The sequence below is a fragment of the Triturus cristatus genome, chromosome 3_1, assembly GCF_964204655.1.
Source record: "Triturus cristatus chromosome 3_1, aTriCri1.1, whole genome shotgun sequence".
Classification (NCBI taxonomy): Eukaryota; Metazoa; Chordata; class Amphibia; order Caudata; family Salamandridae; genus Triturus; species Triturus cristatus.
In genome coordinates, this window is record NC_140583.1 from 746,550,452 (window position 1) to 746,567,788 (window position 17,337).

At 40.9% G+C, this 17,337-nt stretch overlaps 1 protein-coding gene across 2 annotated transcripts in view; it reads left to right on the forward strand.

The window, feature by feature from the left end:
• Positions 1–17,337, forward strand: part of LOC146860908 (uncharacterized) — an 850,962-nt gene that overhangs the window by 789,189 nt on the left and 44,436 nt on the right. For both annotated transcript variants that reach the window (XM_085644903.1, XM_085644904.1), the window contains 3 exons: positions 3,657–3,688; positions 11,503–11,680; positions 13,753–13,857. In XM_085644903.1, the coding sequence (XP_085501029.1) occupies positions 3,657–3,688; positions 11,503–11,680; positions 13,753–13,857 (315 nt within the window). The remainder of the gene's footprint in view (positions 1–3,656; positions 3,689–11,502; positions 11,681–13,752; positions 13,858–17,337) is intronic.

Below are 17,337 nucleotides of genomic sequence, written 5' to 3' on the forward strand. Positions count from 1 at the left end.
TACCCTTTAAAAATGTCCACAAATAAATTAATTGATACTTCTTTAAGATTCCAATTTAATATATCTTCTTAGTACATTAGGACATGTCAATTTATTGAGGGTGATAATGATGGCGGAGAACCCGTTACCTTTTTACACCCACCATATCAGGATGGCGGACAGTGTGCCTGGCAGACTGAAAGCCCATTTGCCACGGGTTACGATTGCCTGTCAGACCCACAACGTATCCACAAAATGGTGGGGGTGCCTAGCAGGCACCGACCACCAGATTTGGATGCTGCATCCCCGCCAGCTTGTCAATGGCGGTTCAACCAGTGGCGGATGGACTTAAGTCTGTTCACCATCGTAATCACCCCATTGTTATTATTAAAACAACACATTAAAATTCCATACAAAAATACTACTCTAAAACTGAATGAGATAAAGTGTTTATAATAAATCGTTGAGCTGCCGCTACAAACAACATTTTCCCCGTTTTGTAAAACTCAACAGTGCTTTATTGAATTTAAAGTTACAAGGTACCTTGTGTCTGTTAATTCTTCTTAAGACACAGCCTAATCGACAAAATAAATTTGACCGTACATACTTTTAGTTTGTCCGCACTTCCTGCAAAACAATCTGTTATGTCATTAGCAATCCTCCATATGTCACTGGTGTTGCTTTTGTCACTTAATTGGGGATATTAATTATTCTGATGCCTTTATTTTGCTCGCGTTGTAACACAATCTTTTACATGATCTCCTTGACCTGTGTTTATCCCTCCTCTTCAGTGTTTGTACTGGGGCCCTTTTTAGAAAAATAGCTTTGATGCCTATTTGAAACCTCTGCACTTCCTCTAAAAAAAGAGGAGGTGGAGGCTGTAGAAGGATTGTTCATTATCTTCCTAGAGGTAAGACCATCAGTGTTATTGCTTACTACTCTTGGCAAGTCTGATTCACAGGTGGAAGGGGCTTAGGTGGTGTTCACAGTTGTTTGTACCTTTAGATCATGAGATGTTTTGATATTATCAAACCTATGTGCGTAACTGAAAACTCATCAATTTTTTTTAATTATTTTCATCTCTAGTAAGTTGAATTGGCTTTTTATCTTTAACGTACAGTTGATGTTCAGTAAGGATATCTTTTAGGATTTTCTCTTTCTTTTCTGTTGTCTCTGGCAAACTGTTCCAGTTTGTCAGTCTTATCAACAATGCCTTATGTTTTCTCTCAGCATGATGTATAAGCATAGTCATGATCTCATAAGAAGGGTTGTGCATAATTTGTTCCAGATTGTGCAGTGCTAGTAAAAGTTTATTTCAGAAAATTGATTCCATAAAACATACAAATAATAAGACAGCATTAATATACAGTTTTTATCTAAGAACAGTTTAAAAGATGGAAAACAATTTTCATGCCACAGCAAGGATAAGAAAGTTTGATCATGTGACATGAAACCACTATCTCATGATCTAAAATGTAAATACATTAATTTTCCTTATGAGACCTACCATAAATAGAAACTTGCTAACAGCGTAGACAGTATAAATGGATGTGTCGCCCTTCAGGATGCTGAATGCCTCCAAGCATCTCTGAATGCCATAATACCTGCACACGGGTCGTATCCATTTCCGTCTATGCTTTATGTATGCTGGACAGAAAAATTGCACTTGGTCTATAGTTTCATTTGCTGACAAGGAGAACATGGTGCAGACAGACAATTGAGGGGTGCTCCTGATCGAACTCCATTGCGCAATAAATGCCCCTACTTCAAGTGTATCATATTTAAATTTTAGATACACAGATTTTCCTAATTGTTAGCGTGGGAGCTCAAGAAAGTTTTCATAAGAGGGACAGTCCTTGGTTAGCAAGAATTGATTTGTCAGTCTACCAAGGGTGGAACAGCGGAAAAGACTAATATGAATATACTCCCAAAAGTGATTTTTTAGCTGAACCTTAGAAGTATCCACCAACGAGGCAGGTTCTGACCAAAATGATCCAATGTCTAATTTTTGGAACCAGTGACAGCCATGCTTGAACCATGAGAATGTTTGGCCCGTATTGAGGGCTTACAATTCCTCAACTGCCCTCTGATACGGTCTCAGCTGCTCAATGGTCCAGAGCCTTACCCATTATAGAAGGGGCCTAGGTCTAGCTACCTCTCGCACTCTTTTTAAGTCGAGGCCGTACAACATCGGTATTAAAAGGGTGCTTGTGGGAAGATGGAGTAGTGAGCGAACAAGCGTATTTTCACTTGAAGTGAGAGAGTCAGTGTTGGCATGCCCCCAAATTTTGGACCCATATAAGGCTGCGGATTGGGCTTTAAGCTTGTATAGCTCTAGGGCAGGAGTAAGGCTCTCGAAGCTGTTTCCTGAAATTTCCTGTATACTGCTGAGGCTTGGTGTTGGATCACAGCCTTTCTGTTCTCTATGTGTGGCATCCATGATAAACTGCTATCAAGCATTGTGCCCAGATACCCAAATCTGTAACCAAATTCAATTTTTTCATTAGCTAGGGAAAAGACGTGCTTGAATGTTTTGTGTGGTCTGACTGTCATAAATTTAGTTGTTGAGTTGCTCAGGTGTGAAAATCGCATCTACCCTAAGTTTTCTGCTATCAGAATAATGTAACAGATGATATTGGAGCAAACAAAAAACATTTAATAAGTGGTGTTAAACAGTCGAAGGCTATGTCCATATGTATGTATTTTTTGTGTGAATTTAATCTTGTCACTAGTTAATAGCTTTGTCTTTTTTTAAGTGCACATCCAGCAGCCAACGCATGTTTCATCCTATGGAATTTCTAAAGGCTGCAAATACAATCTTATTTACTAATTTAAAAAGCTACAGTATGAACTGAAATTGGTATAACATCTATAAGGCACTGATTTTTTAAGTTTCACAAATAGAAAAGGTTCACCATTGCGAAATCGAAAAGATATTGATTAGGTTAAAGTAGTGCCCAAAAAGAAAATCCTAAAAAGAAAGAGGGATACCACAGTTGTGTGAAACAAGACATTCCACCCGTGATTTTGTGTGCCTACGTGCTAAAAGACTTTAGTTAGAGCAGTAAATGGACACGCTCTCTCAATAGAATGAAGTTGTTTAGGGATCATTGCCTACCACTTAGTGAAAAAGCTTCCATGGGTAGGAAGTGTGTATGTAAAAGCAACACGCTCTTGGTAGTGTGTCGTGCATATACTGAATATCCGCTGCTGTTTCTACAAAGTACATTACAGACAAGTTAGTCGAGTGTTCCTTGACAAGTGCTGTACAGCAAATAAAAAATCACTGCTACCTTTCTACGATTTGTTTGTCTGGAAAGCCCATCACTTTGTTTCAGCTTTCCTCTTAGTATGTCTCTGGAGCCCGTGAATATAAATCCACGGGGCATATTATCAAGGGCGGCAGAAAACTGTCGCAAAAGCGGCAATAATGGGCTTGATAATATGCCCTGGAGAATTCCAATAGAAGCCCATGTTCTGGTGTGAACATGGGCTTCTATTGGAATTCCCCAGGGCATATTATCAAGCCCATTATTGCCGCTTTAGCAGCAGTTTTCTGCCGCTAAACCGGCGATAATTTTAACACCGTCCTTGATAATATGCCCCCACATTTTTTACAGGTAATCCTAGAGCTCGTCAAAATAAATCATAGTAACTTGTTCCTTCACCTCTTTCAGCCTGCACAGGACCTGATGGGACAGTCAAATTGGTGAGTATTTATTTATTTGTTTATTTATGCATTTTTATATAGCGCGGACTTTACCGAAGGGTGTCAGAGCGCTTTACAATAGGACCAGTTACGTTACATGAGGAGAATGTTACAAAAGTACATGTTACAGAAGCAAAGGAGATACAAGAAGAGGTATAATACAACAATAGATGGCAGTCACTCACAAACACACTAGGATGACGCTTGTACAGGCAAAGAATACAAATTTACAATAGTGAAAGAACTTCCTTGGGGGGCTTGAAAGGCCGTGTATTAGTTCTGGAAGTGTCTCTGGAAGAGAAGAGATTTGAGGTCAGTTTTGAAGGTCTTGGTAGAGGTGGTGGTACGGAGCTGTGCCGGGAAGCGAGTTCCAGATTCTCACCGCATTGCCTGAGAAGGATTGAGCCATCGATCTTTCCCTTTTAAAAGTGGGGGGGCTCAAGCAGTAGTTTTTCCGCATTACGAGACGGTCTAGAGCCTCTAGAGATTTTCAGTTTATTCGCCAGGGAGCGAGGGGACGAAGTGTGCAAGGCTTTGTGAGTGATACAGGCAGTTTTGTATCTGCCTGGCAATACTTTCAAAAGGCAGGCGTTTAAATGATTGTCCAAACGTTTTCAATGTCACAGCGAAAAGAGAATATCCAGAGCTGTGAAAGAAAAATTCAACATCGCTTATTAAAATGGTGAAGAAAATACCACTCCCTTATAAAATAGCTGGAGGACGTTCTCTGTGGAACACACAATGTTCTTGCCTTTTTGAAAATTTTAACAGTTAAAAAAAACTGCAATCGCATTTAAATGTTGATCTACATGAAAGGAACAAACTAATAATTGGTCTTTGAGGGTTTCTTCCTAAAATGAGAACATTTGTCCACCCTGACAGGAGGACTTGTGAATATTTATCTTACTCATCTAGTAACTTGGTTTCTTAAGTCGGCTGGGTAGTTTTTACTGAAACTCATTATCGAAATTCCTGCATCATCTTCAATTGCTTTTAATTCAGGGTGCAATGACCTCTCAATACCAATTTCTGTTTTAAATCTGATGCAGTGTGTTTATTTATATATAGGTTTCCAAGTATTATATAGCCTAACGATACTCCAGCCTTCTGTATAAAAGTTTAATTTTTTTTTTTTTATATGTTGAATTTATTGCTTACAAAATGGCTTGTGAAACCAGGGCTAGGGAGTGGGAACACAAAACCATTGTTACTTTGGTGTGATTCACATTTTGAATAGACCTCTTGAGGAGATGGCAGAGGCGCAGACATAATAAAGGGCAATTTCTGGGATAAGAATTCTAGATTTAGATGAGATTTATTTTTTATGGGCAAAGGTAGAGGTGCCTCAATTGAACAATGAGCTGTTTTTAGTTCCTTTCTGGATTGTAGGACCTCATCAGAGGTTCAAGGAAGGTTATTCTAAAGCCTGAGACATACACAGAGATGTGTGCCTTCTTGTTTCCACTCCCTTTGCATTACTGGACTTCAATCTAGTTTTACAAAGTTCACTGTAGTCGAACAGCTTTCCGGTCAATCAGGGTGATAAGGCATTACGACAGCCTTGTAGATAATGCAGCTGTCCTTGAAGATGACGTTGACTGGCAGAGAGGGCAGATGTAGGTCAAGCACATTGGGTATTAGATTATTGAATTAGCATTCCTCCCTCGAGGTACTCACGGTTTTAGCCTGGGTTTACTGCAACATTTTATTTAGTAAAATTCCAGGACAATTATGAGAAATATTGCGACATTTCACAAAAGTCAATTCAATTTACTTCTCATGATAATGTAGCTGTTCAAAGGTCATACATTATAGTAGCAAGGACACTGGTCCGTAAGGTATTTTCTGCTTGAACCATTCCCCTACATTACAATATTGTGTGACATTTTTCCCAGAATTAGTTGCATGTAGTGGAAGAAATTGAAATTTCAGATGGGCCTTGCAGTTACATGGAGGACACTTTCATTAGCTGGATAGGAGGAGGTTTGAAAGCCTTTGAAGAAAGTGGTTCCAGCGCCCAAGTGGGTCAGAACAAAGCCTCTGTGAAATGTAATATTTGTCGAATTCCTGAAAAATTTGCATTATGTGATTTTATATAATTTTTGCCCATGGGAGGCTTGTTCACACAGAAAGTATCTCGTGTAACTTGATTGCACAGTTTATGACCTTAAGTGAAACAAGTCACGCATGATACGAGCAAACTACGTCACACTGAAAGCATACATTTGGAAAAAAGCATATTTCATAGAAGTGTTATGATATTTGTTTAAACAAAAATGCATTTTCACATCCCCTAGTCCGAGCTAGGGCCTGGAAGGTTGGTCAGAATCTGTATACAATTTGGTAGGATTTTATCTCAAATAAGAAGCATAGTTGATAGTATGCTGCCTGTGGCGTATGTGTGCTCTATTTATTTATCACAGTCTTCTTATGGCCTGACCACGCTCAAAGCCTGGCTGCAAGCACGGTGTGCACAAGCAAGGCAGACGTTGTGCAGTTATAGTGGCATTAATAAAATAATGTGCCTTCCAATATTTTAGAGCTAGCTGTCCTGTGTGCTGGCTGGACCAGGGATAACCTTCTTCCTGAGGTGTGCGTTATTTGTTCATTGCAGGGGCCATCTCATGAATATGTGCCTTTGTGTAGGGCACAGCAGTGCATCTCTTTTTATGTAATTGTATTGTCTAAAACTCATACATTTAACGCCGAATTCTGCAGCAATAGTGCAAAAACAGAACGAAGCAACCGCTGCCTACTGTGTAGGCGCTATGCTAGCTCTGTCTCATGCTCAGACTGAGAGAAATTCCAAAATAAAGACATGCGCTTTAGACAGGGTAATCACATTAAAACAGGCGCTTAGTTGTGCACTGCGTGAGCGCACACGTTCGTGATATTGGACCAGGTCCTGATTGTGTTCTATAATCAACGTAGCTGTGTCTTCCATGCACAGTAATAAAGCACTAAGCTGTCAAATTGTCCTATCTCTCCTCTAGAAGAGAACTCAATATCTCGTTTATCCTGAACAAGCAGCGTCATGAAACCAAGATGATGAGGAACTCAAAAATACCAACTTCCCAGGATAGCTTCTTAGGGTCAAAAACAGGCCTGCGTTAATTAAGCAAACACTATGATTAAAAAATTTAAAAAACTTTAATGACATCAAAAAGCGCAGAAAAATAGCAATACATCATAAGAAAGCACTGATGGCAAGGTAGGCCATAGGACGGGCACCGTAGGCATTTTTGCTATAGTGAGATACAAGCACCGCACGCAAACATCAGCTGGTCAAACACAGAGCTCAGTAATCCCACCGTGTGGATACGATCAAAATACGAGGATACTACACTTCACCTGCCTGCCCTTAGCCACACATTTTGTGTCGGAGAATAGCTCTCCAAAACCCTTTTGAAAAATCAGGTCATCCTTTTCAGCTCACATACTGAGCATGAACAAACCCTTGGAAATGGAAAATGCCAATCGACCCCCACAACAGAATTTCCACAGTTACCAATCTGAAAACCTTCCACCCTTATGCAGAAAATGACACATTCGTGGAAGAAAGAGGAGAGGATGTGGTCTGACGGCTAGATTGTCAACTTTGGGGCGGGGAAACCAAGGTTCGAGCCTCAGGGTCGAGTCCACATCCTGTGATTCTGGGCAAATCTCGTAATCTCCCCGTGCCTACCAACAAAAAAATGAATGTGTCCTTGTGTAATGTAACCGGTGCTCATGTAAACTGCTCTGTTAGAAATGGGGGTCTCTAGTTGGCAATTGTACACACCTTTGTCCAAATAGGAACCCTTGATTCTAGTCAGGGAAAGGGGGATACACTCCTCAATAACCCCTGATCACCCCTTGGTAGCTTGGCATGAGCAAACAGGCTTATCTCAGAGTGTGTAAAGCTTTTGTGAACACATACAGTAATACAGTGAAAACACTACAAATGGACACCACACCAGTTTAGAAAAATAAGTAATCTTTACTAGACTTAACACAAGACCAAACAACAAAAATCCACAATACTGAAATCAAAATGGTAGAAATTGCATAGTTCAATGTAGATAGTAAAGGCAACACTTTACTCTCAAAGTACCTTGAATGCGTCACGCAAAACAAACAAAAGGGTCGCAGGGAAGGTGATGCGTCGGTTCCTTGCTTTGGGGGAGGTAATGCGTTGGTTCCTTACTGCAGCGCAGAGGAGGTGATGCGTCGGTTCCTTACTGGAGAGACGGTGATGCGTCGCTTTCTTACTGTGATCCGGTGCAATGCGACAAGATGGCGCCTTGATGCAATGTGCCGATCCAGTGCAACGCGATAAAATGGTGTCTTTGATGCAATGTGATAACGTGGATGCGATACGTGCACGCCCGACGGCTGTGCGGCGAAATCGATGATCTTTGGAGCTGCGACAGGCCCTGCGACACTCTTATCCGGTGATGCGACGCCGATCCCTACTGCGGCGGTACGCTTCTCCGGTGATACAACACGCTTGATCTGCGTTGTGACGGTGAACAGCTGCGGCACGCTTCTTTGGAGATGCGACGGCAACTGCTGCGGTGGGGACGCGCTTCTCCTCATTGCGTCGCGCTTCCAGCTCCCAGCGACAAACAGTCTCTAGAGGTCCTAAATAGCTGCAGGCACCTCTCTGTAGGTTAGAATTCCCAGCAAGGAAATTCAGGAGGAGCTGGTGGTGAAGTATTTGTATCCCTGAGACTTCAGACAGGAGGCAAGCTCAGTTCCAGGCCTTGAAGATCTTCCTCAAGATGACAAAGCAAACAGCAAAGCCCTTTTCTCCTTTCCTTGGCAACAAGTAACCACTGCAGCCCAAACTCAGACAGCAAACAGCACAGGGGCAGTAATCCTCCTTCAGCATCTCTGGTTTCTTCTCCTTGGCAAAGGTTCCTCTTGATTTCCCAGAAGTGATCTACATTTCTGGGGTCTGGGTCCCCCTTTTTATACACACAAATCCTTTGTCTCTGAAGGCAGAGAGTGTCTGTACCTAATCCAAACCAGTTCTGGGTGCATTCTGCCAGTGCACAACTTCTTCCTTTGTCAGTGTGGGCCAGGGTCATCAGATGCACCACAGGAGTTGGAGCCTGCATTGTGGAAGGCAGGCACAGCCCTATTCAGGCCCAGGTGCTACTCTTCCCACCACTCCCAATGCAGATAGGTCTATGCAGCCTAGTGCTGACTCACCCTGTTTCCTGGAGCCACCCCAGCCTCTGTCACTCACAAACCAGGCATGGAATACACAAACCTAGCAGAGGCAGGCTGGATGTTCAGTCAAGACAATACCTACGGTATTATCAAACACAGAATGTTAAAACCAACTTCCCTTGAAGATGTCTTTTATCATTCTGAGTTCAAGCATACTAAATATGTTTTTCTGCCATGTTCCCTGGGTCAGTTAGGATTATAAGGTGTCATAATCAAACTGCCCATTCTGGCCTATGGGGACAGGTAGCCTTGCAATAGTGAAAAACGAAATTGGCTGAAATTCGCTATCAGGACATGCCACACACATCAGAGCATGTCCTACCTTTTACATACAATGCACCCTGCCCTTTGGCCTACCTTAGGGGTGACTGATATGTAGAAAAGGGAAGGTTAAGGGACTTGCAAGTGGGTGCACTTGCCAAGTCGACATGGCAGTCACATACTGCACACAGGCTCTGCAATGGCAGGCCTGAGACACACTTTGCAAGCTGCTTCTGTGGGTGGCCAAACCAGTGCTGCAAGCCCATCAGCAGCATTTGATTTACAGGCCCTGGGCACACATGGTGCACAGTACTAGGGTCTGACAAGTAAATAAAATAGCCAATCATGGAGTCACTAATCCATTCCATCAGTTTACAATAGAGAGCATATGCACTTTAGCACTGATCAGCAGCAGTGGTAAAGTGCCCAGAGTCATAAAACCACCAACAACAGGTCAGAAAAAATACAGGAGGAAGGCAAAAAGTTCAGGGATGACCCTGCAAAAAGGTTCAAGTCCAACACGCTCTAATACCTTTGGGTCGAGTTTGCACTATATAAATCTGCATTAAAAATTATTGTTTTAAAAAGGATCCTGGGGTGCCAAGCCAAATGATGGCATGATTCCAAAATCACCATCAAGCTATGTGGTCCTTGCGACACCACTCGTCCCTAAACATGTAAAGGTTTCACGTAAAAGGCAACATTGACAGAGAAGTAGTTTAATGCCTTCTCAAGCCACACATAAGCCTGGAGACCCACACTCCAACAGTGGCCTGCTGTGCATTAATTGTGACATTGCAGGATTCCCTATTTTTCAGGCATGAACCAGCTTGATGTTTAACAGTGCTTGCTTGCAATGTTCCTTGATTATTTTGCTGTCTGCATTTGCTCAGATCTGATGTAGAACTATAATTGACCAACCTTTCCCAGAGATTTGAGTTTTTTTGTTGTAAATTGTATGGGGAGTGTTTGCTCTAAGGTCGTTGGGTGTGCTAGGCAGGTTTTCGGAAGTGCTTAATTTGACCCAGTGGTTGCAGGTGGGGCCCACCGGTACTTATTTTTGGGGACCAGCACTTATTTTTCCCCATCAGACTTTCTCCCAGAGCAAGAGAGAGAAAATCACACAAGAGGAAAGAAGGAGAAAGATAAGTATGCCAAAACAGTGAAAAAGGGAGAATGAAGGGACAAGAGGGAACCTTAAAGAGTGAGATATAGAGCGGGGTGAGCCTAGTGGTGAATTAAAGAAGCATGGGATGGAATTAAGACCATGCAGAGTTGATATTCGGCACCATGACCTTCAATAGCGTTGGCTGCGTGCTTCTAAACAAAACTTTTGCCACCAGCACTTATTACATTCAGGGTTGGACTGGCCTATAGGGCAATCAGTCAGCAGTCGATTGATGGGCTGGTCTGACAGATTTGGGGCCTTTTTCTTGCAGTTTGTGGGCCTGTTTTATGGCCAGATGGGACGATTTTTATTGGAAATGTCCCTGATAATAATACAAATATTGCCAAAAAATTGACAAGTTCACATATGGCCTGAATTTCAAATGTGGCCATTTTTTTTTAGCTAACTGGTTTACTAATGGTATTTAGTTTTGTTTTGGCATCTGTGCCTCATTTTTGTCCACGTCCGACTCTGATTACATTACAAATTAAGCGCTGGTGTTTGCTTTAATTTAGATTTAATGCAAATTCCCTTGTCAAAGAGAGTTTTTGCAACTCACATTTGCATTATGTGTCTTTTTATTTTGCCCAATTACATTTATCATTTTCTTCGTTGGGTATGGTCATTCAAATGTGATAGTAATTGTAGGACCTAGTTAGTATACGTTAGTTTTGATGAAGATTGTAATCCTCCCCCCCCCCCTCCTTAGCGCCTTGAGACCCTCTGGGTATGTAGTGCGCTTTATAAATTCTCTGACTTGACTTGACTTGTTAGTATACGTTAGTTTTGATGAAGATTGTGCACCCTGCAGTACTTGCTGGCCAATGCCGATGCCTATGGCGTCTTGCAACACTATATTAGTAAAGTCACTCAATCATAAGCACGAGAAGAGCATGAGTATCATACAATTCGCAAATGGACAATGAACTTGGGTGTAAGAATGATAGCATTTATAGGGCATGTGATAAAGAGAAACAATTGGAATGGAAATAGGAAGATGTCAGTAATATGCAAAATCATATTTTTTATTGCTGTAAATTGTATATTGTTGTATATGACTGAGGAGCTGATAAAATACTTCAAGACCATTACTCAACACATGATATTTCTAATAACGTGATGGCATCTATCTCACAATCTCATAATCTTTTCTGACCTCCTGTTATAGCCTGGAGAGACCTGGACTTCAAACTGCCAGCAGTGCTCATGTGACAACGAAACCATCAGTGTGAAATGTGCCCCGGTCAACTGTCCACTAGCCACAGTGCCAACCTGCGAAAAGGAAGGCTACGAGTTGGTTGAGATCCGGATGCCCGACAACCCATGCTGTTCCAGCATGATATGTAGTATGTACATCTACTGTCCTTCTGTCCTATAGGAAGATAGAATGCTCTACATAGAGAGGGGGAAAACTTGAGATATATGCCTTCAAGTATGCCTATACTGAGAAATGTATAGTGAATGCGTATTGTCATTTACTTTGTCCAACTGGGAACATCCCACAGATTCTGCTAGTGACCGTGCTCTCCGTGTATGTCTAATATAGCATATATTAAAATGTATGGTTCCAATTCACACCCATAACCCTACAATTATCGCCCATAATAGGCTCTGTTTACGCCTTGCAGCTATCCACAAAGCTATGCATGTAAATAGATTTACAACAGTGTAATTCTCCACCACCAATATGTACAATTATGCCTTAGTAAACCCATACAAGGAAGAATGAGGGTGAGAAGAGTGAGGAGTGGGTTGCCTTGTCAGTGTGTGAATACCCAAGAGGCATACGTTTTGGGGAATTCACAACTCCCTTTCCAAGCCTTTCCAGCCTTACATACGGATGGAGTTTTATTCCAATGAAGGGCTAACTCCCTTTCAGGTCAGTAAGATGAATGGATAACACTAGAGGTTGGTTGCAGTGTTGGAGAATGGGTGTCTATTGCTGGAAAAATGTTTTAGCCTTGGAGAAAATCAAGGAAAAATATTGTACAGTGGGTGCAATTGCACATTTGTGAAATAGAAGGCTTTACAAACAACACAATTCACTCAATTTGGAAAGCAGCTACTGGGGCAACTTTTCAGGGATTCTCTTGCTGAGTTTTGTGAATTAGAGAAAGTAATAATGGTGCACTCGTTTGGAATTGTACTTCTGCAGGTGTAGAGTTACAATTGCCCCTGTGAGTTCGCAGCAGGAGTAGATTGCGCCCATTTAAGATGACAGTCCAAATAATTTGAGATTTGATGTGTTCAAAATCAAGACTACGTCTATTGTCTCTATGGTAGTTCCATCAGCGTGAGAAACAGATCTATAACAATAAAATGGTGTAACTCTCACAGAGGGCACTTGTGGAAATATTGGTATCAGAACAGTTGTTACATAATATGTTATTTTGAAAAAAAAAAGACATACTGATTGATTCAGAGGTTTGTGGAAAGGGTAAACCATTGCAAAGGCAACAGATTACGATCTCTGCCCTCCTCATTTAGGAGCAGATGGACCGTCACTATGTCGAACTACTCTGTTTCTGCTCTTGACAGCCAGACTGAGAAAGGAGGGTTCAGGCTAAGAAAACTGGTAGAGGAAACCGTTCAGACAGTTGTCTGAATGAAATATTGCGTGATTGACAGGTTAGCTTTGCAGATGCAAGTCATTTATAGATGTATTTGCAGAAAGGCTTTAACGCATTTGAACCAATTATTGTTTACATCTATTGTGAAAGAATAATTGATATATACATTTATTTTGGATTTCAGTGTCCAGAATAACATTTAGAATCTAAATATGTGAAGAACATGTGCAAAAATAATAATCAGTAAAAAAAAAACTACTGAAGAACAATACAAAATGATTCGTTTTGAATTATTGGAGTTAACAAACCACATTATAAATCACAAGAAGGCGCTCAGGCTGTTTTTTGCCCTTGAGCAAATCGTCACAATTAGCTAAATAAAATATGAATTATTAAAAATACAATTAAATGCATAAAAAATGTACTTAAAACCACAGTCGGAGAATGACTTAATCCCCTGTGCGCAACAAGCACAATTTGAATGTACTTGAAATTTTAATTGATGTAAACACATTTATCATTTGGTCCTTTTAAAAGCCCGGAACCAGTAATTATAGTTACAAACTCAGACACACAGCATGATGAAGTTCTCAATCCTACCGCAGGGAAAATCAGGAGCTGCACACAGTATGGCAACAGTTTAAATAACAGCTCTATACTCATTGACCCCCACATGCAGTATCAGGAAATAGCATATGTTCCCTATGTTTGTGTAATGCTAGAACCCTAACGAGAGAACATAGAGGCTGCGTGAGCTAAATACATTTTGCAACGAGGAAGAGAAGTTCTTGGTGCCGCATCCGTGTTTTGCATCTCACCCGCTTTCCTTTTCTTTTATACTGTTACAGTGTGCAACTTCCGGCGTTGCAGTAGGACCACAGAGAACTGCCCCACCGGATATCAGTTGATGATGAGTCTTCATGGCGATGACTGCTGCCCCACGTTTATGTGTGGTAAGTTCTATCCATCATCATTGAACAATCAGGACTGTAAATGCTGTGTCTGACTTCTCAAGCTTACGGAATACTCTCCTTGGGATTCATTTTGTTTTTTTCAACCAAATGTAGGGAAACGCTTTGCCAATTGATTAAAGTGAATAATGCATTCACTGAGCCCCCAAGGGTATGTTTACAGCAAATTTCTGTCTCACTTGGCACCTACCACTAGAGGACCCTGAAATATGGACAATGACATGAGCCAAGATGCAGGAGGTGCCAGATCCCAAGAAGAGATCGAAACATCCTCAAAAAATCTTAAAGCAGGCATCTGGTCATACTGCAGCATGGAGACATCCACCATTCAGAGGCAGATGATGAGCTTTAGTCAAAGCCAACTCTCACCTTATTGTCATAATTGACCTCTCAAGGTGTTTGATATTGGTAACCACTCACGTCTCCCGAGCATCCCCTTGGCATTCTTGGCTTTGTAAGTATTGTACTACATTGGGTGGCTTCTTACATGGCTGATCGGACCCATCTTCTTCTGATATGTACTTCCTGATCTAACGCTCTATCACCAATTTGCGGAGTAGCACAAAATGAACCCTTTCATATGCCATCCTTAACCTATACACAAAACACACAATGATACTTGACTGCAATAGTTTCAAGACTCAACAATATGCAGTACTTGAAAGAATCCATGGTCAAGAAAACCCACCATATCAAATACTGTCGGACCAAAATCGAAGAATGGATGTCAGTTACTTACCAGTGCTTAATGCAACCAAGACACAGTACATAGCTTCATAGCTTTATTCAACACAGATGTAAAATGCTCTGATTTTATCATCGACATTAAAACCCATATTGCTTAGAAAGCACCGACAATCTGATACCAACATTCACTGCTACTTATTATGAGAGCTAAACTCTTCAGAACCATTATCCGAGCATTGGTGCTCTCGCACCTACATGTTGGCAAATTCTTGTTCACCATTGTTTTTGACTCCACTATGACCTCATTGAGGAATTTCCTCCAATTGTGTTCAGTTCACAACAAATGTATGACGATTTTTGATCCCAATTCATCCACACTGATACATCTAACTAGGGACTCCTCAAAGTCGGTGTCATTTTCAGGCCATGCTGCATCTCATAAATAGCAGTAATGAACAAGGCAACCTCTATACCAAGATTAAAAGTTACAACAAAAAAGCGAGGTGATGAATAGAATATGATGGATGGAATTGTTAACTAATTTCAGCCTCTGGTGATAGCTCAGACCACATTCAAGTCCACCATTTTTCACCCACAATGCCACACTAGACAAGACTGCCTAATGCAAATCCATACTGACCCTGCTCCTCATAGGAACACTACATCTCAGAGTACTAAGCAGGGTCCCCTCTGGAACAGAACACAAGCAACCCCAGACCGGTTGTGGCTTTTTTGGACCTTGTCAATAGACTGCAGCTTGAGTTTTATTGCACAGTGAGCATGGGGCCCATGTCTGGGCACTTAGGGTGTCAACAGCTACAAACAACAATGTGATTAATAAAATGCTTGAATTCATTCCAGCAATGGCCATCACTTAGGGCTGCATTACACTCCAGTGGCTGGAATGCGGCTCAGGTAATTAACTGTGGCTGAGATCAATCAAGCTTTTCGCCCATTTTTGCGTGTTTTCCTTAGTGAGACATCCTATGTACAATGGGTATGTCCAGAAGTGGGTCCTTTGGTCACTGCCCCACTGATGCCAAGCTACAAATTACTGAAGATGCACAAATAGGGGAATAGCTGTCTAGGATTTCCATTATTCCAGTTCAGACAGGAGCTGGCCGGGTTGTTTAGGCTGGATTGATTGTATTGGAGCAGGACTAAGGCTGAAATGTGGCCCAAAGTAATTACTAGTAGTTGAGAATAATTCAAGCCCATTACTTTTTCCATATAATAAAGTTGAACATCTCAGGTGCAATGTAACAGAACACCACCTTAGTGTGAGGAAGTGAAGAACTGAAAAAAGGTAAAAGCTCTAACGTAGTACTTCTCGAATTCTCGAACTATATTCAAGAATGTGGAGCACTATCATTCATGCTTGCACCAACAATCCTGAAGTTCAGAAGAGAGGTGAACAAACCTCTCTGCAAGGCACATCTATTCTGTCAGCAATAAAGAGTGTCATAGTCTCCATCGAGCCAAGTTCCCAACAGAGGATGACAACTTCCTTATTTTCTCCTGCCAATTGATCACAATATTGACTCAGCTCCATATCAGAATGCTCTGCACTCCATGGCTCTCTGTTTATATTCACGCTTAAAGATATAAATGCATATGCCCATCCATGCATGTATGCACATACGTATTCATGTATATTTAAAAAGATTTTAAGGCTCTGTAAATATAATGCTTGCTTAACAGGATCTGAATGCTCTGAAAATATATACAAAATCCATTTGTAAATGGGGTAGGTCCTTGCTGAAATGCTGCAGGTGTTGTAGAAATATAGCTGTTACCTCTGATCCCTAGTGTAAATGAATTGCTTTTTAAGGTTCATGATTAGAATGTGAATAAGAAATGAGGAAGGATGTTTGAATACAGAAATTATATTTCTTGCCTGGAAACCTTTGGGAAATATTTTAGAATATGTAAGGTCTCATGGAGATCCCCTTTTTGAACCAGTTGTAGTTCGCAATTTCCTGTTTTTTTCTTCCATGGGCACTCCTATAGTGTTCTCTCCTGAGTGTTAGTTTAGATCAGAAATCTTGAAAGTATTTTGCACGTGAACACACACCTTACTTAGTTTCTTTTACAATCGGTCTGAAACCGTATACTGTTGGCATTTTGCAAGGTTTTTTTATGCTAGTGATTACTTTGCTTAACGTTTTCAAGCCAGAGAGTGTGTTGAATTCGGACCTCACAACTATTTTGTATGTAAGTGCATACTTTGTATTCAATTTTCCCTGCAAGTTATACAATACAAATTACACTTACAGACACAATACTAAGAGAACTCTGGAGTTTCATGCACAAGCCTATATTATGTGAAACCTTGAGATATTTTTCGAATATTTATGATAAGTACTTTGAGTATTTAGACAGAATATCGGGAAAAAAAATATTGTGGGACAACATATTGTGACAAGAATATCAAGGACAGAAATATCGAAAAGGGAAGTTTGCATAGCTAAGTAATGTTTTACAATATAAAGCCACATATATGTACTTTGGGATAGAAATATATATGTATGTAGATATATATATTTATATATATACATACATATATATATCTTCAAGGTCTGTACATGTGGAGTTAAGAATTGTAAATCAATACAAACCTATTTGCACTTACCTTCTCATATTTTGGTCCTCAAAGGCATCCCATAGAGACTCATCACTTACCTCCGCCTTATCATTTTCTTCAACCCTCACCACTGGGCACCCCTGGGAGCAGTGTCCACTGATAAATAAGAGATAAGGGGCCATGATCGATCA